Source organism: Gymnoscopelus microlampas (genome assembly GCF_963454915.1).
Source record: "Gymnoscopelus microlampas genome assembly, chromosome: 17".
Classification (NCBI taxonomy): domain Eukaryota; kingdom Metazoa; phylum Chordata; class Actinopteri; order Myctophiformes; family Myctophidae; genus Gymnoscopelus; species Gymnoscopelus microlampas.
Genome location: NC_139954.1, coordinates 33,686,121 through 33,713,638, shown reverse-complemented (window position 1 = coordinate 33,713,638; position 27,518 = coordinate 33,686,121). Strand labels below are relative to the sequence as shown.

Genomic DNA, 27,518 nt, shown 5'->3' with positions numbered 1-27,518 from the left:
GAGTTAAACCATGGTGGGAAATCACCTCAATTCCTCATAGAAGGGGGGCTTTATGTTGGTCATTTCATCATTTTGACAGTGCCCTATGTATATTATAAGGCTTATTCATTCCATTTTATTCATAAGAGTTGTGGGGGCATGCATTACATTTAGTAAAAGTAGCAAGATGTTAAATATTTCTCTTAGATCTTTATTCCTGAAGAGGTCGAGTATCATACAATGTCTTTGATGCCTTTAAAGAGAAACCAGATTTCATGACATGGATTCGGGAAACAGAATGAATAGGGGGCTGTGATAGACCCTGTGGCTATATAAAGATTATAGTCATAACATTATTGCTTTCATTACATTGGAGGGAGAATATGGACTCTTAACCACATGAACCCTTGCATCCCTGTTCTGGGCATGTTATAATTAGCTAACATTCTGCGAAAATAGATTGTAGATCACATGGGACAGATCTACAAGATCAGGTATTTTCGTGGTTTGTAGTATGTAGGGTTTAAGTGGTTAAGACAAATGTGGCGACTACTCCTTAATATTATAGCCCCACCTCTAAATCTATGAATAAACAGTAACACTTAAGTTGAAATTTCAATTAACACATTAAAATGCAAGAATGAATGATCCTTTTTGTAGCAATATAGTGACTATGTACTGTAAGCCTACTGTAGGTCAAGTTGATTTTCATGTGTAAAGAGTGATGAGCAGCTGTAGTAACTAGTGAAGTATTGACAAAATACCTATGAATGTTAAATAGCTAAGGATTGTTTTGTGCTTATAAGGCCCAGGTATTGATGTTTTCAACTTAAGTGCTACTTTACGTGAGTTGAAAGCTGCTTAATATTGTGCCCATTTCCAATATGCCACATGAATAATGCCAATATAAAATGCATCATCCAGCAGCATACTGTATGCTCAATCAACTAATAAATTCATAAAATCTCACATGGTAAAATATTCTATACATGAAATACCAAAAAATACAGCTGTGAACAAACATGGAAATGGAAACAAGGTAATATAGTTAAGGCTAAACATCTTTGTCTATTACCTTTGTCTAGCTAATTCAATAAGAGTAGCATGCAATCAACGTAACATTGCCACAATTTTACATTAAACAACAAAAGCAATCAACTCAAAACAAATGTATGTGCCCTTCGCCACCACAAATTAGAACCATGTAATGTAGGTTTTCAGCGTTGTAAACCATATGGCTTTGTGCAACTGTTCACTGTCAGTAAAATTCACTATCGAAATAATCTTTGTAAAATAATATATCAATAAATGTCATGCCAGAAATTAGTGAAACTCTGTTCTACATGCGCTAGGTGTTTTCTTACATGCCAGATTGTGCTAGTTGTACATCATCCTGAAAGAAATCAGAGGTCTCTCATCATAGCATGTACGCTTACATCCAGGAACGTACAATGTGTGCTGTATTCCGTCACCCTACTTTATATAAGGTGTATGTGCACATTATTCATATTCTACATTTCTTTTGATAAAAGAATATTGTCCATTAATAAATTGGGAATAGTACAAGAGGTTAGGGGTGAGATAAAATATTTAGCCTGTTTTACGTGAAGCGATCTGAATTCATCTTTCTTAGTTTAGGTGGCAGGTGTCCATCCATTCTGCCCCCTCCACCCCCTGCCATTCGCTGCAGCTTGGGAGGTAAGTCTGCCACTGACTTGCTCATCATGGGCTCCGTGCAGATCTTGGAGGCCTTGCCGGCCTGCTTGTCGTCAGAGACCCCAGGCACAGAGCTGATACGTTGCAGCTTCATGGGCAGGTCTCCGAAACTGTACGTCATCTCCGAGGCGGTGGAGCTCATCCTCAGCAGCTTCTTGGGCAGACCATCGCGGGCAGCCTGCATCTTCTGCAGCTTGGTGGGGAGCTTGGTGGCACTCTCGTTGTCCTCCAAGGTCTCCAGGCAGTCCAGGGAGCTGTTCTTCTCCCCGCTGTTGCACAGGGATGGGGCCATGAGGGGCGAGGAGAGGAGCAATGCCTCCTCTGCTTCTTTGACACTGTATGGCGGCGTGTTCACCTCGAACGTGGCATGGAACTGTGAGTAGTCCACCTTGAAGAAGCCCTCCTCTAAGGAGATGACGGGGAAGAAGCGGTGACCCCACAGAACCTCGTCCTCAGTGTAAGACGTCCTCGCTTGGCAAGTCATCCCTGTAGAAGACATACAGTACACAAACAGAAGAAATCATACTTGGCTGGATGAATTGTTTGCTAGTTATTACTGAAAATTAACTTTAGATGTTGAAACCTTTGTGGCAAATGACATGCCATTGTCTTGTCAGTGCACAAGAAGTAAGAAGAGATTAAACATGTGACTATCATATTAAACAGACAGGCCTGATTCAATTAATTCCCTGGCCTAGTGGCCTTCAACAATGGGGTGTTCCTAATTTTTTGTTGTTGCCATTTTCAGATCACTAAACAAACAACACTGCAAACAAAACGGCATCAATAAATTAGTACTTATTACCGAGGCAGCTGCTTACATAAAATGCTTAATTGATTTTCCGAGAGCAAGTTATGAGCAAGTTCCAGACATTTTGAAGAAGCAAATGTGCTGCTTAATGATTTGTCATGTATACAATAAATTATTTGAACTACACACTGCATTAAAATAGTTGAATGGGGGCATTCAGCTGTTTTAATGTAGTGTGTATCCTGAAATATTTATGCATACAGAACTGTTCTGAACTGTCTGATAATCATTACTCAAGGGACTGAATCAAGCAACCGTAAAAGACACCTATTTATGTGTCATTTCATTTGATGAACATACTAGTGTGATTTTGACTGCACATCCCTGTCAATATTCTGGGGCAAAGGCTCTGTTTAAAATGCCAAAAACATTTCATATAAAATGTCTCTATTTAGCTTCTTTAAATATACAGCACCGTACACATCCAAACTCCAGCTACTTAGCAATTCAGTCCACACCTTGACCTTGGTTAGTCACTACAGCAGATAATAGATTATGATAGTTAAATTACTGAGGAGGCAAACCACAGGGGTGCTGACTACAGATACAGTAGGGGCTGTAGGAGATTAAGCTCACACTAATATTTCCTTAGAAAGTAAATGCTTTCTTAAACAACAAAGGTAGATTTAATCCAAAGCACCAACATTTACACATGAAGCCTCTGTTCTCTGGAATTTCTCAGCTTTTTCTAAGCTGAGACCAGTTTGAAAATCCTTGCTGAAAGCGCTTAATTGCATCCTTTCAAGACTACTAAATAAAAGCACAAAACCTAATTAAGATTATCTATTTACTATCTTCCAGTCATTTCAGTTGTAAAAGCATGTTTGTGCATGCGTGTGATTATCCTACATTACATGGAATAGCACTGCATGCTTAACACTCCCCTCCTCACATCCTCATAAACAAATTAATACAATTAGTAAAATTGTGTGATTTGAATTAATGAGCAGCAACATTAATTTGTTTCACACTAAGTTATGGAATGATTATCAGGGATAATCCACTCACTACTTGTCGTCACATGTTATTCATATATTCATATGTTCATCTAAAGAAACTTGCATTTAGAACAAAGCCCTTTTAAACACATACATTTAACATGGTTTTCAAAATGTGAATAGTTGATTTTACACCTCATAATTCTGTCGGCATCTAAAACAATATACTTCAATTATACCGTAGTTATATCAACTGAGCACAGTAAACAACTAACTCCTTTCAGCCCAGAGTAAGGGCTGATAAAAAGCTGGGGGAAACTCATGTTGAGGCTTGTTGAAGTCCATTAGGACCTGTGTGCTTGCAGGATATTAATATCACATGTTTTAATTACTGCCTATTGCTCTGGCAGCAACACATGAGTCCTAAATAAAGCCACATATATTTTGTCTTAACAATGAGATCACTTCGCAAAAATAACTGACTTTCAAGCTGAATTCTGTTATTATCAGCGCGCAACACCATCATACGATTAGGCTTTAGTTTTCATTCTCACTCACTCCTAGACAAAGACTACCACAAATTGTGTGGATGTTTGTCTTTATGGAAACTAGAGGCATCGGTGTTTCCGCCCAATTCCCAAGGTCATGAAATAATTCACCGATAACAGCTCTGTACACAATCACAGATGTGCATGAGGCTGAACATCAAATGTGGTTGGGGTATTCAAAGTATTACTTCTGCATGATCACTTCAGAATCCTAAGTGCTTTAGGTATATGGAACAACAGTGTTGCAGCGAGTAAGGCCGGAGGAGCTAATGGGGAACTTGGAGGCCGAAAATATGTCAGTTGAGGGATTGAATGTGTGTGAATAGAAATCAAGTTGCACTGGCAGTTTGTAACACTGCTCACAGCCAAAACCTCATCATAATTTGTTTATCAGCATGATTAACATCTTATAGTGAGTGTCAATCACTTATTGGTCTTTTAATGACGTTGTTACCACCACTAATCAGTTGCCAGACTTGTCGGATTGTGCTGTATTATTAAATGTGTGTTGTGTGCCACAATAGTAAAAGGCTGAGCAGAGACACAGAGTGCATAGAAGGTTAATATCACTTCTTCTAATATTACGCTGGGAGCTCTAGTAAATTGATGTAATGCTATCAAAATCGACTTGAAATTGGAAATCAAATTGTACCCAAAGCCCCCCCCCCTCTTATGAAAAAAAGAGAAGACAGTAATGTTCCCCTGTTCTTTTTCTATAAAAGATGCATTGCATTAATGACATAACATCTTACTCTCTATGCTTGAAATATACATACACATTGATCATAATATAGTGGGAAACACATACATGAAGGAAAATAAATTATTCTTAAAAGGGGAAAAAAAGTATTTTTGTCTTATTAGTGAAGCGTTATGCTGATATAAAATTCATACGTGCCTGAAACTCAGTGTTTCTATGGAAACCCACAGTGTACCATATCGGTGTATGCAGGTACCACATGACAACCACAGGCCCTTCATTTTAAGGCTAATTTATGCTTCGGTGCAAAAGTGTCGCGCGACATGGCTCGACAAAAATACACATTTTTTGTCCACGCATAAAGCATAAATTTGCATATATTAGGTTTTAGAGTTTCTAGAGTCAGAAGAAACGGAGAACAACAGCCCTCTTGTTGCTCATAACAGTAGAAAAGCATTCCATACTATTCCAAATTTTGTTTTTTATCACTCAATACAACAACCAGTCCTATTAAGCAATCCATCAGGCCCTCTAGGCCTATGTTGAAGTGCTTTAGATTGTCTGTACAATCACAACCTTTTACAACACATAAGTCCTGTTCAAAGTGGCATTGCTCTGTTGGAATAATATATTTTGGTGACTTTTCATCAGGAAAGGCCTGAGCTCATATTATAGATGTCATCTTTAATAAAGCACAGAGTGATGTTCTCTGCCCGGCTCATCACTCATATGTCGTGGATTTTGTCTTGGCAGCTATGGTAGCTTGGCTACCATGTGCTGCTGTGTGCACTGTGCCCATGACACACACTTGAACACCTTAGGGTGTCGTTAGGGGTGGGCTCTTTTATGAATAGCCCTGGATCTCAAAAGGGGGGGGGGGGTATATATTATTGAGATCCGGGGGTATTCATCTGTCATTCCAATAATGCATTAAAGCCCTCTAAAATCATGTGATTTTGTTGATAAAAAACTAAACTCACATAGGCTACGTTTTGGGTCCTCCTCCATCTATGTGTCATGTGTCATTCAAACAGCAGATCTCAGACTTGACACCGCACCCGCGCATTTTGTGTGGGTGACTGAGCGAGTGAGAAAGGGCAGCGCACCTTTAAAGAGCTTGTCATTGTCATCTGGCATTAGCTAATTCACTAGTATTGATATAAGAAACATTTCAAGAAAAAAAGATGAAGGCAATAACTTAGGCAATGAGAAGCAGGCGAGGCTAGAGGATATGTCATCTCCTGTTACTGTAGCAGATAAGTCAGTTCCTGCTACTGTCTCATCTACAAGCTCAGATTGGTGGAGAAAAGCTACATTAGCAAGCCTGCACTCACTGCGATACGAAAGCCTTATTGATACTTTGTTGTATCACAGTGTCATGCACCGAAAGCTCACAATGCAATGCATCGCGTTGTGAGCCTTCTGCGTGTGTTATTTTTGGTGCGTGACACCATTGTACAACTGTGCACAGAAAAACATTGTACAGTTACTTTCCCATTTTTTTTGTCTTTACTTAGTCATCCTACAGGAACTCTCAATCAGTGACACTTAATTATTTAGTATAATAATCGACCCATTATTTGAGCGTGCTTAGTTCCCCCAACACTTTAGTGTGCCACACAAAGTTTTAATGTTCGATGATTATTTTTTATTAGACTTAAAAGGCTAGGCCCTGATCTCTCATGACCCTAGAGTCGCCCCTGTTGCGCACAAAGAAACATGCACACATGTAGTATAGACAAACAGCTACATTTGCATGGCTATTAGTGTCATAGTAAAATGGTGCAATTACACTTTGAGAGCATTCCAGAGACATAATTTATTCCCTTTTTACCCAAAACTGGAACATTAACACTGCTATTGGTCCAACCCAAACCATAAATCAGTCCCTGACTTCTAATGCTTTCAACACTCTGATATGTCTGTCTGATCTATCTGCCTGCTTTTCTTGTGGCACTCACACATGCATGCACACAGATGCGCAAATTAAGGCCCTACAAATTATCAAAGTCATGCGATTTTTGACTTTTTGAAAAATGTCGGTAATCTGTGGGCTTGGACTTTACAAAATCGGGATGGGCATCGGACCCAGAAATTTGCCACCAGTCGGGCTCTAGCATAAATCACTCCCATTGTTTGTATCTGAAAATGCCCAATGGAAAGACATCATACACATCATCAGCATCAACACTGTGTCAACTTGTTTTAAGGTCAGGTGTCGGCACTATCACTTAACAAGTGTCAAACTACGCGTAGTGGGTACCGTACATACAACCTGAATCACAAATTCTTTGTCATGCAGGTACTGATATGTCATGCACTCACAAAAGTGATTAATTTCAGTGATATGACACTATCGACTACAGATTAATCAATAATGAGGCTGGGCATGTTCAGCCAGCAGGGACTGAAGGCCCACTGTAACTTTTGATAGCAGAGTTCAATATTTATTAGGTGAAGAAGTTCAAAATGTATTTTTATGTATGTACTGTACAATATATAGCCTATATTTTACGCATTTAGGGTCTGCTAAATGCCTAAATTGTAAATATATTTTAATACTGAGGACATAAAAGCAGTATGGAAAACCTAAATATATAAAGCAACTCAACGAGAAAATGAAACCAAATGGACTGTAATGGTCCATTTAGTTTCATTTTACGCTCTCAAGAGTAAAATTATTGTTAAACATCTGCATTACGTAATTAACAAGAAGTCTACACAATTAGAGAATGTAGAAGAATTGTTATTTTCATCAACGTTTGCCTGTTTATCTCTCCTATGGTACCAACAGCAATACAGCATGGAATTGTGGACAAAATCTTCGACGTTTTGTGTCTGAGAGTCTAAATCTAATACTCTATACTAGTGTGTTTTCTGTTATTGTGGGGAAAGCTTTCACTGAAAATAGCCGATCAACAAGCTCACAACGCGTCGCAACGTAGCGCGCTGTGAGCTTGTCGATCTGCTATTTTCAGCTAAAGCTTTCTTAAAGCGGATGCTGGGGTTTACAGTGGTTAAATGCATTTTTTTTTAGATGACAGTGCTGTACACATGCAGTCACATCGCTGTGGAGTAAAATACGGTGCTTACATCCCCCAAGAGAACAGTTCTTTTGAGAATGATCTCTCAGGATTCAGAAACCCAGAATCCATCTCAGCTCAAGACTCTAAATAAATGTACTTTTCCCTTGATAACACAGAGCTGGCCGCTTTTGTCGTCTAACATAACAAAGTGAGACAGCACCTGAGTCGGTGGAGTGACAACTAAGATAAAATGGATTCTTTGGTGGCTGGAAAAGAAAAGAACTGTAAACTGGGAGGCAGCTTGCCAGTGTTTCTTGATAGTGGCAAGTGGTATTCACAGACCAGGTAGGCAAAAAGAAGCTTATCCAGGATATAAAATGCAGAGGATCAAATCTGCTTCCAACCTGGCTCAGTAAGGGTCATATGTTCTGCTATAGATCTGGGGTTGACAGAACTTGACACACATAGGCCTCTAGTTTGAAGGCTGTAACATTAATGTTTATTGGCTGCACAATTGATGGGTTTGCAAGTTTGACACAACAGTGCAATCAATACAGCTGGTGGATTAAAAAGGTGGGTCTAATGACAAAGAATAACCCACCACAAGAAAACAGTTTTGTATTAAATGTTATAATTTATTTTCTACATTCTCTGAATAAAGGGAAGAGAGAGATGGCAGTCATAAATCAAACCAAAACCTATTGCTACTTATTGTGCCTAAACATAAAGTATTAGCTAACATCTAACGTAATTACAAAAAAAAAACACAACCAAATGAATGTTCCTCTTGCGAGAATCAAACAAAAACATTTAAAAACATTGGTGCAACTACTAGGCTACACCACGAAACCCAACAAACCATCTAAGCCAGTGGTTCTCAACCAGGTCCTTGAGGGGGTTCCAGGGGGTCCCCAGCCAAATTAATGGTTAGAAACCAAATTGACCCTTATGTGTCCGTAACTCTGAGAGTGTACAAATGGAAGCAAATGGACCCTAACGAGTTAAATGAACACTGGTGATGATGATACAGTGTAGATTGGGATCCCCAAGAAATTAAAATGGTTGAGTCCCTGGCATATCTTTTCAAATGGGGGTCCGTGGGCTAATATGTGTCAATTTGGGGGTCCTTGACGTGAAAAAGGTTGAAAACCACAGATGGAAAGAACCTGTGCGTGGCCCTATCTGGATGGGGGAAGTCAGTTATTGCCAGAACAGGCTGCGCGATTTACCAAGGCAGTGGCTCAAATCACATAGCACAACGGGGTAAGAGCAAGAGAGACAGAAAGAGAACGAGAGAGGTTTATTCATCTTTTCGTTCCCACAAAAAGAGAAATGGGCATATTTCGGGCATAGTTATAATTGTTTGACAGGCCTAATATTTATATATAACTACAACTAACTGTTGTGTACTGCATATACTTCGCCGTTGCTGTTGTTGTACTATATACTGTATACACTGTATGGATGTTGTATGATGGCTTATTTGATTGTATTCCTTTATTATTAGACTACTGTTTTTTTATTACTATTATATGCTGCTGCAATAGTTGAAAAAGCCTAACAAAAATAAGATTACTCTTTAGTACTTAAGCCATGTACTTAATTAATAGCGGATCGGGTGCATGCAGGTGAAATAATACATAATGAGGAAAATATGAATTTGTGTCTTTTCTTCCCATTCTGTTAATTCCAAGCCAGCAGCTTTTTTATGCTTGTAATGTCAACATTACATGTCTACATCAGGAAATGGCTCACTACAGTGCTGGTGGCACAGCACCATAACATCATGGCCATCTCCAACAGGAGAGCACACGCAAACGCGAGAAGCACAACGTAACTGAATTGATTCGTTCAATCCCCCTCCCGCTCCACTCCGACAGAATCTGCCATTGCAAAAAAAAAAGATTAGGTCTGGCCCCTCTCAATAGAGGTTGGATTTCTCTCCCTCCGAAGTTGTGAGGGACCAATCAAGGCCCTTTTGAATTTGCCCCTTGGAAATGCAGGTTCCTCACAGAGATTCCAGACTAATATCTACGCAGTGATATAGTCTGGCCATGCCAGGCTAATAGTTCCCCCAAAACTTTTTTTTCTATTGATTAGTCACCCATGGAGACTTGAATTCATGGATATTTTTTAGTTTTTATTGCATTCCTAATCCTAAGCCAATAATTTGATGACCGGCAGCGGTTCTGGTAGGAGACACAAAGTCTCCTTTTTCATCCCCAACTAGGATGCCATTTGTTCCAGTGAGATTTGATTAGGCCACGTTTGCCAGGTGTGTCCATAGTGTTCATTAATGGAGAGTGGGGAGCGGAGCTCGGGGTCCATTTGGTTCCATTTGTACACTCTCATAGTTGTGATCGGGAAAGAAGCCTACTGCAGCAGAAACGGATGTATCCATTTAATTTCGGCTCATAGTACTGATTAATAAGTTATGTCCGTACTTGTGAGGGCGACACTTGAAGTAAATCACACCCAGGTGTCTTCTAATTAGTTATAGTTTGAAACAGCAGGCTGCTGCTACCTGTTTAGTGTGCGTCGTGCATACGTGTGCGTGCATTCGCAGTTTCGCACTTTTTCTTCCCATGTATAAGTGCGTACATGTGCCACTCTTTGCCATCCTGTTTGTGTTGTAATGAGTAGCAGGTTTTTGTTGGAATCAGTTGCAGGTGTCCGTGCTACATGGAGACTAATCTGAGTTCCTCCTGTTCCCATAAAAACAGGAGGGGCGAGTACATGGAGACAGACAGACAGACAGACATACTATTCACACAGTCTCTTGTAGACGCCACTGGCACCACTTTAAAAAATCCTAATAAAAATGTTTGTAAATATAAAGGGAAGAAAGAGTGCCAGAATAATGTCCAAACACCAGATCTTGTTAGCTCTGTCATGGAACTGGCTGGACTGCCCCCGAGTCCGCCCAAAAACTAGAGGCCCTAGTCTTCACGGGTCAGACAAGAGTATACATCTTTTTTAAGCTTTTGTCAGTCCATCTAGGCAGAGCTTGAAATTCATTTTTATGAAAAAGGCTGTGCTATTATACAATTTTATAAGCTACAGTACAGCCACCTGACCTGGAGCTAGAGAGGCCTAAGCGCAGCAAATTACACTCAAAACTGTAATCTTTGAGAAAATGAAAGATTATTCAAATGACGATGATTCTTTGAATGAAGTCCCATAACACAAGTCAAAGAAAGGATGGTGCGCATCAAAGACTTTTTCCTGACATCCAAATTTTGAGATAACCTCACCAAATATACTCCCACTCTTTCTTTCTCGTCGTGTCTTTCTCTCGCTCTCTCTCACTGTCTGGCTGATTTTCTTTTTCACTCAGCAACACAAACAACCACAAGCCCCCCCATACACCATCACACACATACGCACAGACACAAATGCACACAAACTCCCCCATGCAGCCTCACTCACCAGTGCAGTGCTGTCAGCAAAGTCCCCTGACAGTCTATCAGAGCTGTAGCAACAGCACAAGTGTTATGTATGAGGAAAATGCAAGCAGAAATAAGAATCTGGATGGTGAAAATACAGAGAACATCTTAACGCAATCCCTGATTCACCCTTTTATCCAAGCATTGCTCCTATTGTCAGACAACCCGCCACAGTCAAGCCTGTCAACAAAATGCCTGGCAGCACACTCACAGATGGCTTTACGATGTTTAATAAATGGCAGGGAACAACAATTAAGTGGTGGACAATTCTGTGGCTCCTAATTCCGCAATGCACGAAGAAAGGATTCCCATTTGTCTGCATTTAGGATCTGTGATATAAAATATTAAAGGGCTGTGCAGAGCGAGATCAGCAGTGCTGAGCAGAAAGCCATAGAAGAGGGTATGACCAGCATGTGTGGCAATGTGCCTCAGAAGAGAGTGGAGTTAACCACATGAACTCTAGCGTCCCTATTCTGGGCATGTCATAATAGGCGAACATTCAACAAAAATAGACGAACATTCAACAAAAATAGCATATCTACAAGCTCACAACATGTAAGAGATTTGGTGCAGAGGGGAAAAGGATAGGACCAAGTATAGACTACTGAAAATGGTCTAAAATAGCAGTTCTGTAGATCTTGTAGATCAGCTATTTTCAGCAAAGAGATTTGTTTTAGAGGGAAAAAAGGAGCGGGGACAATTTTAGAGCCCTGGGGGACCCTGGTCAACTAAGTATAATGGGGTTTAAAGGGTTAAATATCCACCGGACAGAACAATGCAAATACTTCATGGCTCCTTCATAACTGAGCGGTCCCCATTTTCAATAAACTGTCTGAAAGGACAGAAGAGATTGTCTGTAAAAGGATGAAAAGAAAACGACCTGTTTTCTCATTTTGAGACAGATACCGTATGTCTATTGTCGCCAGAAGTCTTATCACATAATCGGTTTCTATGGTGACCACCATCGAGAGGCAAGACATAGAAAAAGTGTTTAGCAACACATTGTTTTTATTTACTTTGATTTGCAGAGATGGAAATAAAGGAGATTAGGATCTTGTGACATTGGGGGCTTAGCCCACCTAGAAATCTTTCGATTTTCACCCAATAATAGGCTGTGCATAACTGTAGTACTGGGTTTCCAGAAGGTGGCATACCCGTTACCTGTTCCAGTTCAGTTTCCCATAGGTTTGTTTGGCTCAGCAGCAGATTTTAACCGGAAACACATACAGTGTATGAAACCTTATGTGTTTTCGGTTCAAATCTGCTTCCGAGTCAGAGCATGTGAGTGTGGTTCAGCCAAATCAAAAATGGCAAAAAGTAGCAAAGTAGAAGCTCAAAATGCATCACACTGTGAGCTTGTAGATCAGCATTTTTTTGTACTTTTGCGCAACACTGTCATATGACAAAGTAATAGGGCATTTATTTATGAAAAAACAAAATGATGAAATAAGCAGATATAAGGTTTCTGCCTGACAGTGAGGATGTTATAGATATGACATATCTTTCGATATGTTGTATGTTGCTAAAGCTTTGCTCAAGCTTGAAAATGTACTAATCCTGGTCTCATAGCTTCTGCTGTTATTGTGTGACAACTTATGGGCTCATTTTGAACTGTGACAAATATGTGATAAACTGTGCTATCTCTGTGTCTTATCTGTCTATCTGACACTCTCCTCTACTTCACCTCTACAGTAACTCTTTTGGTTTCTCATCTCCTCTGCTCTCTCCTCCTGTTCTCTTTTCCTCTCTCCTGTCCTGGTCATAAAAAGGTGCATTCAGCATATGCCCAACCACATTCGTGATGATTAGATCATTTAGGAAATGATTATACACATAGACATAACCAATTATTTGAACACAGATTATAAAAATGCAAACCATTACTGCACTATTCCATGATCCGATAGGGGTTAAAAGTCAATCAATCAGTCATCAATCCCACTTTCTTTCTATGCTTAGCCCACAATAGCCCTTGCTCCACATTAATATCCCAGTGACTGCATGCTTGCTATGCCAGTGGATCTCAAACTGTGTGCCGTGGGAGGTGGTCAGGTATGCCTTGTAATTAGTCTTTTTATGATAATTTACATGGCTATAATCTATATGATTATAGCTATGTATATGATTATAATATGATTATGGCACATTTACATAAATGTGTGCCTTGGAAATACTTTTCATAAATTGTGTGTTTGTGTGCAAAAACATTTGAGAAACACTGAGCTAGACTAGCTACAGTAGTTAGCTAAAGAGCCCTCTCACCAACCTGAGTTGATGAGGCAGTGAAACGCTCACATCTTGACTCATCTGCTGCTACAGCAACAGGAGATAACTCTTACTCTTCCTCCACCTCCTATAGCCTCGCCTGTGCCTCGTTGCCTTCATTCTTTTTCTTTTTGAAAAAGCGTCTTATATCCGTGGCCTTCAAGTCTTAGCCTTGGTGAATTAGCTAGCTACCACCAGATGCCAACAATGAAAAGCCCTGTAACAGTTATGTTCTCTCTCTCTGTCTGTCTGTCTGTCTGTCTGTCTTTCTCTCTCTCACACACTCACTCAAAATGTGCGTGTGCCAAGTAGTGTGAAGCAAAGCTGCTTCTTGAATGACATGCAGAGGACCCAAAACACATTTTGTTTTTGATCGACAATATCATTTTACATTTGAGGGTTTTAACTCTATAGATTTTGGTCTTTTTCCCATCTACATCAAATTTCAACACATCGAAGAAACATGTCGCATTGCAACGCATCGTGAGCTTGTAGAGTGGCTATTTTCACCAATGTTTTGCCTATTTTTGCCAAATGTCCGGCTATCATGTCATTACCAGATTAGGGACGCTAGGCTTCATGCGGTTAAAGCATGATTGGAATAGATATGAATAGATATGGGGCTATTTTTTATTATTCTTACTAGTAAACATTGTAGCCTCAGACGCCTAGGACCATACGACACCTATGCTCAGTAGAGTGCTGTTTTTAATATTCCCAGAATCTGCAACGGATGCTTCCAGTTTGTTCCTGTGAGCAGTGTGTGAAAACAGGAGGGGAAAAACTGGAGAAGTGTATTGCTATGGGGGGAGGGGTGCTCAGGGAGCCAGGATGCTGAGGCGATTGCATGAGCGTGGAGGTAGATGGAGACGGAAGGATGGGATGGGAGCAGAAGCAGAGTCTGCCAAACCCTCTCTGAGCAAAGTGGGGTGAAAAACTGGCCACTGGAGCACATGGCCCAGCGCCATTAACACTGCCAGGAGAGAGCACAATTTTTTTCCAAACAAAGCCAACGCTGCTTTAAAGGAAACAATGGCAATCAATGGCTCGCCTTTAGGCCAAACACCCACTAATGGCCATGAGAAATATTTGAGTTTGTCCATTCAGACTTTAGATGGCTCTATTTTGGCAATACAGTTATTATAGACTTACACTGTACAAATATTACTGCTCTTTCCTAGAAACAGACTGACCAAGGAGAATCCTGTATTGATTTATACCTATAGTATTATATTAAGTTAAAGTTTTGAAATACAAATGTAGGCGTACATCTAGAGGAATTGATTGAAGCAGCAGGTGTAACTCATTATTATGATGATGTGCGTACTGTAACATTCTGTATGCTCAGTACAATATAGTTTCGCTACACAGTAAAAGGGTTTATGTAACCCTTACAGGTCCATTTTGGTCCATTTTATCACAAGGGCATTCTATTTTTTAAACTGCATATTAAAGCATGAGACGTAGTGGGAACGCACTCTGTGTGCCCTCAGAGCCACGGTTGGATTTTGAGGATGGCCTTACTGTAGCTTCAGAGACAGATAAGGAAGGCTATGGATTCACAACATTCTTAAATGAGAGGTACAGTATTTGAACACATAAATAAATAAAATGTAGATAGACTACTTACGGAAATGAATGCATTTCTTTTTTTGTGGTAGGCTACATTCACATAACAACTTAATAATCATTAAGTTGGGTTGGGTTGTTTTTAAACCACTTATTAAAACATGATGGATGGCTGCGTGCTCCGTGCATCAGGAGCTCTTAATGCGTTGCGCTGTCTAAATAGTAAGGAAACACCTGCGCTGTCACTGCGCCAGAAGATAACTGGTCTAAGCGCAAGGCGCAAACTCTGTGCATAAGACAGCAGTGCGTCATGATTGCGCCAGACCACATTTCATTTTAAGACCAACACGCCCTAAATAGGTAGGCCTACGAGATCATTTGTAATCTAGACAACGGGGGCGCCAGGTGTAAAAAATACAACTGTGTCGGTGGAAAGATAGCAATGACAATTGTGCTTCCTGTTAGCGCCGCTTTGCAGCGGGCGTAAGATAGGACCCTGAGTGTTAAATTAACAAGGAGAATATTTCATTGATTGTGCAACAAACTCGTGCAATGAGCTCAAGTGTACAGTGTGAGTGACAGAAATAGAAGCAGACTTCCCAGAGGAGGGTCTTACCAGAGGACTAGTCCTAAGAACAAAATGTTCACGTGGCTGTGTGTTTAGGCTGCGCACGGATCGATTCACCTGCACTTTGGGGACAGTCGAGGCACTACCAATCAATACTGCCAGTGAGCCAAGCACCAGGAGTGCAGCGCAATGTTTCTCAAAAGGATAACCTGTCAGACAAGTGGAGCCGCTATACTGTGTCAATTATGACTATGTCCCATACTGTCCCCCTTCACAATGACAGGGGTTAATGTTGAGGCCTGCAGCCTGCACATGCTATTATCAAAGAAAAGGCACTATACTGTCCTTCTCACCACACCGTGACATGCAAGTCTCCCAGGGACAAAGACAATTATTTCTAGTCAATTAATTTCAGCTCCACACTAGCGTGACGAGATGAGGACAGCCTTCTCGGCAGCCGTTAGGTGCTGCTGGTGCTTTCGTCACCAAACGGGTTCATCCCAGGTCTACCATCTCCACCACCACCACACCTCTCCTCTACCAATTATTTATTACGATCCAACAGAGACTTGACAAATCCCTAAAGACACAATTACCTTGTTTCCCTGTGGGAGACCAAGCGCAGTTCATCTAAAGGGATAATGAATCCTCGATGTCATAGCCTCTTCATTGCAATGCCCGTTATGTGGAGTTCAACCCCAATGTGTTATAATCATACAGTAGTCATGAGATGTGACGCTTGGAAAAATGATTCCACAAAAGACAACTTTTTTCGTAGAGTTACATGAAATCCAGTGTTGTTTGCCAAGTGTATGTGAAAAGCCAGGCAAGCCTGATTTGTTTTAATCACTGCAACAAGTATGGCAGCAACAAGCCCTCTGGAATAATAATTTCTAATTAATTTATCCTGCGGTCTAACTCACACAATAGTGAAAGTATGAAATACAATACTGTATGTTGTCATAAAACTATGTCGTAAAAATATAAAATAATAATATAGTAACTTTTCTTTTCCCACAATCCAATAAACGCTTTCATAGACATAAAAACATTGTCTGATTACAATGTGTGATGCAGCATGGCTTTTCCCCCACTATACACACACACACACACACACACACACACACACACACAAGCAATTAGTTGAATTTTTTTATGTTAATGACAGCAAATTAAACAAATGACTGAAACACCTTGTTACACACAAGAGGGCTATGAGCTATTAAACATGTGGCGTCTCTGAACATCTAGGCTACATGGGTTGCATTCAACAGGAAAGGCCACTGTTCCCCCGTGCTCTAACCCTGGGCACATTAGATTTAATTGGAGACTCCTGCTCTCACCTGCTCCCGAAGCTTGACTTCCCTATCTAACCCACATTAACCCTATGAACTGCAGAGCTGCAGCCGGGAGCATGGCACAGCAAAGAGAGGACACGCTATGATTCAGAATGAATTATGGTCACTTTCTCCAGGGACCTGTCTCGATTTTCACAGTTGCCTCATATGTGAGGCTCACTTGTGCCGGTGTTTACCTAAGTTCTGCAGCTCCAGACTTCATGTGACCTCGCAGTGACGCGGTCCTCGCCCTCCTCCTGTGCCATGGCCCTTTGCTCATATGCCTGAGAGTATTAGACCTCCACCGCAACAGAAAGTGCTCCATCTCCATTTCAATTACTGCTGCTAATGATAAAACACAGACCAAGCTACACCATTGGCTGCTTTGCTAAAATGAGGCAATGGATGTTTCCAAATCATTATGCTGGCTGGCATTATACTAGATGAAGGAGCCATCAAACCAATTATTACTCTCAATTTCACATTCTCAATATAGACTGATACTGTATGTGCATTTTAACACTAATTACTGTAACTGTAGTATTTTTTTAAAATAAAATAGTGACTCAATGTTTTCTACATTGAGTTTCTCCTTTACCTACTGTACAGTAAGTTGAAAACTTTAAATGTGTGATTCTCTTTACTTTGTTATGTTCTATGTAAAGTTGTCTTGTTATTTATACAAATTATTTATGCAAAATATACTGTGTGCTATAAATAAGTTTCACTTATAAATCCTTCCCAATTTTGTTTTTCTAAAGATCCAGTTTTAAGGAAATTGGAGTAGATTAATTTCTACACCTCTACTTAGAAGCTTTTGTTCCCCACCGTTGAGCCCCCGGTATGATCTTACTGTAGATGGCTGTCTGGTAAGACTGCCTTTCTCCTTTTACTGTACTGGTGATCTTCATGCCCTGTCCATTGCCAGGGACTGTTTGTGTTTGCATTGGAATTCTGATGGGTCTGGGGTTACCATGTGACCCAACCCCTCTCTTTTCTTCCTAGGCTTTCAGCCTTTCAAATCATGATCAGCCAGGATTACTGCATCTGTCCTGGTGTCAGTCTGTGTCTTGTTCTGGCTCTAAGTACATAGATGTGTTGTCTGGGTTCAATAAGTCTGATGCACTATTTGTCTGTTATGGAGGGCACAGGAGGGGGTTGTGCCGTGTCTAAATAGAGACTCAAACATGTTGTCGATGTTATATTATTGGTATCCGAGCTTCCAAGCTCCTCCTGTAAAATGTAATTCAGGCACAAGTGTCTTTGGCTGCCTTGAAGAGTGTTCCAATGAGTGACATCTGTGCAGCAGCTAGCTATGTGGGCTTCTGCCAACGCTTTTACAGATTTAATGTGGCTGCCCTATACCTCGGTGACAGCAGTTTTGTGTGCTCCTTTGTTCTGCAACTGTGGCTCGTGCAGAATCCTCCTCATGACCTTGTTGGTACAGTATTGTAGCGACCCCACAAAAGCCCCGACCCGTCCGTAACTGCTCTGCCAATTGAGCTCAGCTCTATTGGCGCAGCGGGTTGCAAGTGTGGGTTGTCGTGCTGTATGTTGTGGGTTCGATCCCAGCTCAGGCGTGAACGCTACAGTATGTGTCACCTAGGTATTACATGCGTCTCTGGCGGTTAGAGAGAGTGACGTAGAATGAGAGTTACAAATATAACTACAGTTATATGAATTCTGGGTTTCCTGTCAGAGTTCATTGTCACTCCTGAGCCTTGTTGAGAAGATTCTGTAGGAAATTATTGCTGGGTTCCTGCCCCCTTATCCAGGTTGCTCGCGTCACCCAGGTCGCATATGTGACTTTGTTAGTACCATTATAAATAAAACCGATAATTTTGGACAACCACCGACCCAACCGAAATTCCCACGCGCCGCATCACTCCTTCGGGTCCTCAGAGATATGCATTTACATTTCTGTCTAATAAAGTATTCAATGCCGAGTTGAAGTTGATTGTCGGACGTTTCTCAAGATACATAGCGATTTTGTGCATTTATAGAAGATTACATCTCTACCTCTATGCATGTGCACAATGTATACCCAGGTATTACTTGTCTCTGGCAGTCATCCAGAATTCATAGAACCGTTACATTCGCTTTTTCTTTTTAAGAGATGGTCTCTGTATTCCTTGCATCAAAAAGAGTCAAACATTGCATGTTAGTCTGAGAAGATGTGTCATTATTCAGAGCTGCTTGTTTCTGCACACATAAACACATAAATAAACATCAGCATTAAATCAGGCCTATACAAGCGTCTTCTGCCTCCCACACTCATTTTAAACTGAGCAGCTGAGGCTCAATAACAAGGATATTCTATGTTTTTTCTCTATAGCAGTGAAAGCCTTGTGGCAGTAGAAAGTGGGGGCTGATAGAAATCTATGAAAACAATACAAATCAGCAGACAACTTGGTATTCAAGTTGTTCAAGTGGTATTCAATTTTTCATGACTGTTTATGTTTTAGATAGCCTTAGACTGGCAGTTAGATATTTTTTACAAAGCCTACTTGAACCTTAAATAATTCACAGACACAGTAATATAAAGGAAACTTAACGCTAAGACATCCATGTTCACCATAGAGCAAAATCAGTGAGGGCATTGAATTCAGCCAACACTAAGAACTAATCCACATGGTCTAACAAAATTAATATTTTCTGCTGGGATAATTCCAACATTTCTAAAAGGCTTTGCAACACCGTGTAAATTTCAATACATGCCCCCAAAAGCACATTGATATGCATTTGCATGAAAGTTGACAGAAACATTTTATTCTGATGACACAAGTTTATGCTGATGAATCGGTGCTTTTCATAGCAGACACTGTGACTAAACTAAGAAAATGCTTTGCAGAAGTTTTTTCAGCCCTGCCACTGTGTTGTGCATCTGCAATAGGCCTCCAGTGCCATACAACTTTTCAGGGATAAACTACGTTGTGCTGATAAAGTTCTTTACCTTCTCTGTCATATTGAAAAGTAGCTTACCATAAAATTATAAATGCATACTTGTTTGTCTTTCCACTGAACCCAATTTTTTTCCTCTGGTCTCAATGGTACACTAGGTAAACATGGTCTCCAAGTGCAAGATTGCATGTTAGATATACAGGATGTAATTGGTACACCATTCAGACAGACATTGTGGTGTAATTGCATTCTGTGCAAATTCAACACTGTAAATTATAAAATGAATTTGATTGTAGTTCAGTGATTGGTTTCGCGGCCGGAGGCGTTTTAACAGCTGTTTACAGGTTCCTATAGTCTTGTTCTCTCTAACTGCTTATGAATAAAGAGCTTGTGCCTTGTCATTTACATTTTTGTATTATTTGACAATGGGTCACTGCTCTAAATATGTATCTATTTACAGATTACAATCAGCTGATGATTCAACATCAAGTCGACAAGGTCCCAGAAGCAGTACAGAGAGAATAAACCTGCCTTACTATTAATAGGATACTAATCTCTCAAGACAGATTCAGCAGCTTTTTTCCCTTTTTTTTGCCGATGGGTTCCGAGATTGATAGATTTGCACATACTAACTGTGCAAATCTCTTCATGCCACTGATACAGGGTCAACAGTCTCTAAGTTGGTAGAAAATCAGTTTCCTCTCAGGGATCTGTAAATAGCTGTATACTTTAATTTGTAATGCTTGTTGATTCAAAACATACATTGCTTAATGAGTTCTGGCTAATCTAATCTAGTGTGATGTTTAGGGATAGCTGTCAAGCTATCCCTAAACATCTTGCATGATGGTATCATGCAAGATATCATGGTATCAAGCTACTGTATTATGGTATTCCAGGGTATTTAGAAATCCTGAAGGTATCATTTTAAATGCCGTAAAAAGAATACTCCTCTTTCTTAAACTGATACGGAGATGCTGTATTCATGGGAAATAAATATAAGTAGTATTTGGAGGTAGAAAATTAATAATTTGGCTGGTCATTTTTGCTGAATAGGTCTCCTAGCTAATCTTCTATTAAAATTGGCTAATGGGAGGGCCGGCGGGCGGGCGGGCAGACCACCATCACGTCACTATGACTCAGACATAACCATAAACAAATCCGATACGCCCATATATAGGGTCCGTCACTATGACTCAGTCATAACCATAAACAAGCCTGATACGGCCATATATAGCTGGCCCGTCACTATATGACTCAGACAAAACCATAAACAAACCCGATACGCCCATATATAGGCATATATGGAGATCCGGTTGTCCAGTGCAACAGATCCGACGATATGCCCATATATGGTCATGAGCATATATGGGACCGACCAACTTCAAACTCATCTATGCACTTTATAGTGATTATGCCATTTTGTAGTGGTGTCTCAATGTATATATCGTTATTATACCCTATAGTAGACTCATTCTTTCCCACAATGCATCGTGAAATGTAGGGTAAAGGCAAAGATCACTAGCCAAGCTCTGCCAACCCACAATGCATTGCGCTGATTCCGCTGAAAGGAAGAAAGAAAAAAAAACACAACAACGATGGTACCCGTCGCTCAATAATAATACACAGGCTAATTATAATGATATAATATATATATAATGATAATAATATAAGTATAAGTATTTATCACAACAGTGAATACCGTAATGTTTTTTTAATACATCCATCCATAAATGAGGTGTTTATTTATCACTCCAACAGCCAACGCTGATCTGAGATTATTTTTTTGTGCGACATTGATGACGTAATTGACAGTTGCCCGAATTGTGTCAGAAATTATAATTGTATTTTGCAGATGAGTTCACTAAATAGTCTTCTACATCTGAATGCCTAAATAGGGAGTAGGGAGTAGTGAATGAGTGTCTGAATGTATGACACAACCAATGTCATACATGCTACAGTGACTTCTATCCCCAGCATCTCAGCCTTTACACAAATACAATATTATTATCTGACAATGACTAAATAAAAATCACCGTCATTCAAGATGTACGTACATCGCATGTAGACATATAATTAGCTGGTGCTGAAATTTAAGTCTACTGTAGCTTGCGTATTTTGTGTATATTCTGTTTAATCTGATTGATATCCTACCTGAGTACAAGGTGTGTCTTTACATGTATATGCACCATTGTAATTGTGACCATAATGTGATCAGTTTTAGCACCATTGACCAAGCATGGAGTTTGTTCCTGTTAAGGCTGCTATACATTTTATGGTTGTATGTTATGGTTATGGCCATTAACGTGTGCTCTGCTTTAAGTTGTAAGAATGTACAAAGTAAACATCCCTATCTTTTCACTGCAATTAATCAGACTGCATTAACAGTATACAACTGTAATGCGATGAGCAATGCATCCTCCACATTATCCCACTTCAGCACTCCAAGTGAAAAAATAACCTCCCGCGGCTATGTAAGCCAGCCATCTTCATGCCACACAGACACGTACAGTACTGTAGTCATCTCTTCTCCAAGAGAGTATATGCTACTACAAGTGATCCTGTGCTGCTTCGCTGGAATATGCCACACGGTGGGGATCTAAGGGTCTTGGGCTCAAATCCACAGGGGAATAATGTTGATTTGGTTGTATAAAACTCATACAGTTAAAACAGTTGTTCAGTTGTTACGTCACAGGTTCCTGAAAAACCTCGACCATTTTGATTTCATTCTCTAAGCTTTCAAGTATGACTAAAGATTAGATACCACATGACAAAAGTACTATGGCATCTCAAGTTCCTCAACGATGAACTGCAGAAACCACAAAGATGCGCTTTTTACGCCTAGTGAAGAGTTTCATACTGTGTTCCAGACACAGATTTTTGAACAGCATAGAAAAACATGCACTTGAAGAATTGGGCAGTTTCTTCACTAGTAAACACCAAGACTCATGAATATTTTATCTTATTCGTGGTCTCTGCTGTATCACCTGTTCTGGCAAGCAGCACACTTACGCTCGTACAATAACAAGCTCATACTTCACACCAGAACCTTCTCATTGCCAGGTGATTTTGTCAACAATATAAACCTATTCAAATTAATGTTTACCGTCCATGTTTACTGGTGTATTACTGGAATTGCATTACGATTTCTATACCATAGGAATAAAAATCTAAGTTTAGGTGCAGTGCTGCAATCCGGAATGCTCAAGGAGAAGGTTGCCATGGAAACAGAGTTACATTGGCCAGAAATGAAAGCGTCTGAGGATTTAGACTTTCACTGTACATCAATTTTTAACCATGGATTGTTCATCAGCACCAACACTAACTTCACATAAACACAAGTGCTCCTTGACTGAGACACTTCTGACCAATGGAAGCATACACAAAACTGACCCAACACACCCTTTTTAAAATCAATGCTATATTAAAATCATTACAGCCACCTGACTGAGCACATTTCTGAATATTTCCCTACCTACATAATGTTATTCTAAAATCCATTATTATGCTAAATGCTAAATACCTATCCCCAAATATCCTGATTTCAGTGCAGGGAAAAGAGAGAGTGAAAGAAAATGATTGGGGCAAATCAGTCAGTCTGTATGTTTTGGTGCATCTATCTAGTGTGTGCGCACATTTTGCTGAATGTCAGTTAAAATAAAAATCTGCCGCCTTCCAACAGCTGACATATTACATATGTCTGAGTTAGATGACTTTGCCGTGAGCTTAATAGGGCTGGGCAATATTTGCAATGCATTGTGAGCTTGTAGATCTGTTATTTTCACTATTTTTGACACATTTTTAATGTATAAAATAAGGCTTAATAAGCAGTTAAAATCAGGAAAAGCACTTATGCCATATCACTTTATTACGATATCCAAAATCCCAGACAATATCTAGTCTCATAACACAGTAGAAATATAATAGAGATATATTGCCCAGCCCTAGGTCTTCATAATACAGTGTCAACAGGAAATATTCAACACAAATTGAATGGTGTTTTCTATTTGTAGCATATTGCATAGACCAAGTGCTGCTTGTCACATCCTCACACAAGCAGCTTTGCCAGAATGGACCCATTACTCCTGGTTTTCAGTAACCCTGCAGCTTCACAAGTTCTTGATTCCATACTAACTGTGTGTGTGTGTGTGTGTGTGTGTGTGTGTGTGTGTGTGTGTGTGTGTGTGTGTGTGTGTGTGTGTGTGTGTGTGTGTGTGTGTGTGTGTGTGTGTGTGTGTGTGTGTGTGTGTGTGTGTGTGTGTGTGTGTGTGTGTGTGTGTGAGAGAGAGAGTCTTGCAGTATTTTTAAACGGTTGGAAACGGTCTATATGGAAATATAGATGGTCAATGATCACAGCTAGATATTACTGATTCTTGCTAGTGGCATTACTCATTGAAATGGCATAACCACTTTCCAAGAGCACTGTAGAAGGCAAATGAATATACCCTCCAAGAATAGTAGCCAGTAGGAGACTTGGTCCCCTCTTTTTTTTCCTCTACACCAAATCTCTATGCCGAAAATAGCCAATGTACAAGCTCACAAAGTGCTGTGAGCTTATAGAGCTGCTATTTTTGCCATTTGTTTTGCCTATTTTGGCTAAATGTTTGCCTGTTATAACATACAGAGAAATTCAGGGATGCTAGGGTTTGTGTTTAAAGGACTTGTAGTAAAAAATGTAGTAGCCAACTTTAGCCTGTAAGTGACCTACGCTGATACGCACATGTACTGTGCATGTGTAATCTTGAAATACAGTAAAATCTTCTGTGTTACTTTAAATGGAACCATTTGGTTTCATTTGTAGGCCACTATCTCAGAGTTACATGTCTGTTTGGTTTGATTTCTACACTCTCACAGTTAATCAACAAGAAGATTTTGCTGTGTATGTACATGCTACAGTATTTTAAACATTTCAAAATTCACCAATATCTAAAATGTATGCTTCCCCAAAGCCAGAAAGGGAATTAACGAATTAAAAGCTGTTCCACTTAATGTGTCAATCAAGTACTATAAGTTAGAAAGTACGCAATTGCTACAAAAATAATGAACAATAAAATAAAATATAATGAGCCATCCAAAGGTCAGTGGATAAACTATCAACTGTCAGTCCATGTGACATGACGTGAGAGTGAGCCCATGGCCCTTGTACAATCCAAACAGAACGGCACAGTTGATGCTTTGCATTATTCATTTATTCCTGGGGTAATTAATAAACATTACATTGATTTCCCCATAATTCCCTCAAAATATTTGGATAAAAGTCAACAGTACAAGTACGCTATAGCCAGATTTGTAGCTATAAAGTATAGACGGTTGAGGCCTCAGTTTCACGGGTGAACAAAGTTTATGAGTAACTACTTACCTGTGGTCTCTACTATTCCTTCTAGTATCACCACAATTTCAAACTGCTCTGTTTGCATGGACCTCTGGGAGAGTTCGTAGAATGGGCTCTTGGTGTCAATCACATGGCAGATAGTGAGCGGTGAGACGAGAAAGAGCTGGTCTGCCCCGGTACTGAAACCCACGTCCAACTCCAGCTGATCCAGTGGAAGGAACTCGCCCTCGGGCGTCTGGCGAGACTATGGAAGCATACAGAAAGATGAAGGTTCAACTATACACTAGCCTCGGAAACCCATGCCTTTTTTTTTGTTTAGTGAGCCTTCCTGACAGCTGCTCACATTTTAGTGAACAATCAAAGTGATCAATGATTTAACTCCTAGAGTGTACAAATGTGTACGAAGGGTACATTTGTTCATTCTCTGAGTTATAAATTGATAAATTAACACTGAGGATTTTACTTAGACGGCATCGGAAAACGTAATGGTGGTGAGGCGAATAAAGTAAATCACAAGCACATTTACTCCTAGTGATGATAACCCACTGGCAACAAAAACATACTCCCCACTTTGTAATCCTAATTGTTAGGGTACACAATGGGAAAATTTAAACACACTTCATTTGAAACACACTTCCTAAACTTGGCCATCATCTGGATTTTCTGCAAAAAGTAATAGCCTACAGATAGCTATTTGGAGGATTAAGGGAAATTCTAGGCCATACTGTAGCAATTCAATTCAACCAATGGATCCCAAGAAATCTCATCACAATATTGGTCTGCCTGTGAGCTAAATGGTAATGATGCTATAGCTGGATCAATACAAATAAGAACCTGTCATTCGTGCAGTTTAACTCAGTAAATGTTAATGCGTGGGCGTGGATGGATTTGTATTTGGTCGTGAAATGGGTGTGTTTTGTTGCAAATGAAATAGAAATTGACAAATGGTGATTGAAAAATACATTTCTTTATATTTCAGTGGTTCTCCACCAGTGGTCCGGGGACCACCAGTGGTCCTTAAGGGGGTTCCAGGTGGTCCCCAGCAAAATGATGGAGAGTTGGTAACCAAATGGACCCTTGGGCTATAGATCTTTAACTCTTGAGTGTAAAATGAAACCAAATTGTCCCTTTACGGGTCCATGTTTTTTACGCTCTGAAGAGTTACATTATGGTTAAACATCATCATTACTTAATTTACAAGAAGTCTACACAACTAGAGAAAGTAGAATAATTGTTATTTTGATCAACGTTGGCCTGTTATCTCTCCTATTAGTACCAACATCAACACAGCATGGAATTGTGGCCAAAATCTCATCCAACAAAATATTGTAAAGTCTTGGGTCTGAGAAACGGTGGACCGCGGCCCAAATGCCGAATAAATAATGATATGAAAAAGGTTGAAAACCACTGCTTTATATATATGGGGGGGGGGGGGGGGGGGGCATCCTGGGCCAAAGTTAGTGGCACACACTTACTTTCAACAATTTGCAGCGGATCTGTGCGGAGACCATATGGCTGTTACGCAGGTTGCCGACCCTGAACATAAGAGTTAGTTTCCCATCTCGCATGGAAATGACCGCATGTTCGCTGAACATCAACGTCTCGGCCCGTTTCTTGGGCTGAGACATCTTGATGAACATGCATCCGATAAGAAAGGCATCGACGATCGACCCCAGGATCGACTGGAACAGGAATAGAATGATCCCCTCGGGACACTTGTCCGTGATGTATCTGTAACCGTATCCTATGGTGGCCTCGGTTTCTATGAAGAACAGGAACGCCGAGGGAAAGTTATAAACATTGGCCACGCATGGCGTGTACTTGTCATCGTGGGCTCTGTAAAGGTCTCCTCGGATGTAGGCTATGATCCACCACATAAAGGCCATGAAGAGCCATGCCACCGTGTAGGTCAGGATGAAAATGAATAGATTCCAGCGCCATTTCAGATCTACCAGTGTTGTGAACAAGTCTGAGAGGTATCTGCTGGTTTCACAGCCTGCATGCTGGACGTTACATCGCCCGTTCTTGTCCACGAAGCGCTGCCTCTTCTTCTTTTTCTCCGGGGGAGGCTGGTTAAATCCGGACCCGCTGGAGGAGGTGGTCACTACCTGGTAATCGTCCCCGAATTTCTTTCGGAGTGCAGACATACTACGATGACAGCAGCAAAAGAAATAATTAAAGGATTCAAAAGAGAAGTATTTTGCAGGACGTGTGGCTGTATAGTTGCTGCGGTTGTTCCGATTATATGTCCGTGCGCAATTATCCCCTAATTGGAAATAAGGCGAGCAAAAGTGCAATGTCTGACTAATCACGCATCGTCCTGTTTCTCCACACACTACTGTTGCTGCACTTCAACACAGCCATGAAATGTCAATAATGGACCAG

At 40.3% G+C, this 27,518-nt stretch overlaps 1 protein-coding gene across 1 annotated transcript; it reads right to left on the bottom strand.

Moving 5' to 3' along the window:
• Positions 1–1,579: 1,579 nt before the first annotated feature.
• kcnj3a (potassium inwardly rectifying channel subfamily J member 3a) lies at positions 1,580–27,280 on the bottom strand (the record flags this gene model as incomplete). The annotated part of the gene is made up of 3 exons (XM_084084731.1): positions 1,580–2,181; positions 25,161–25,377; positions 26,609–27,280. The coding sequence occupies 3 exons, from the start codon at positions 27,278–27,280 to the stop codon at positions 1,580–1,582; spliced, it is 1,491 nt and encodes a 496-aa protein (XP_083940857.1).
• Between the last annotated feature and the right edge of the window lie 238 nt (positions 27,281–27,518).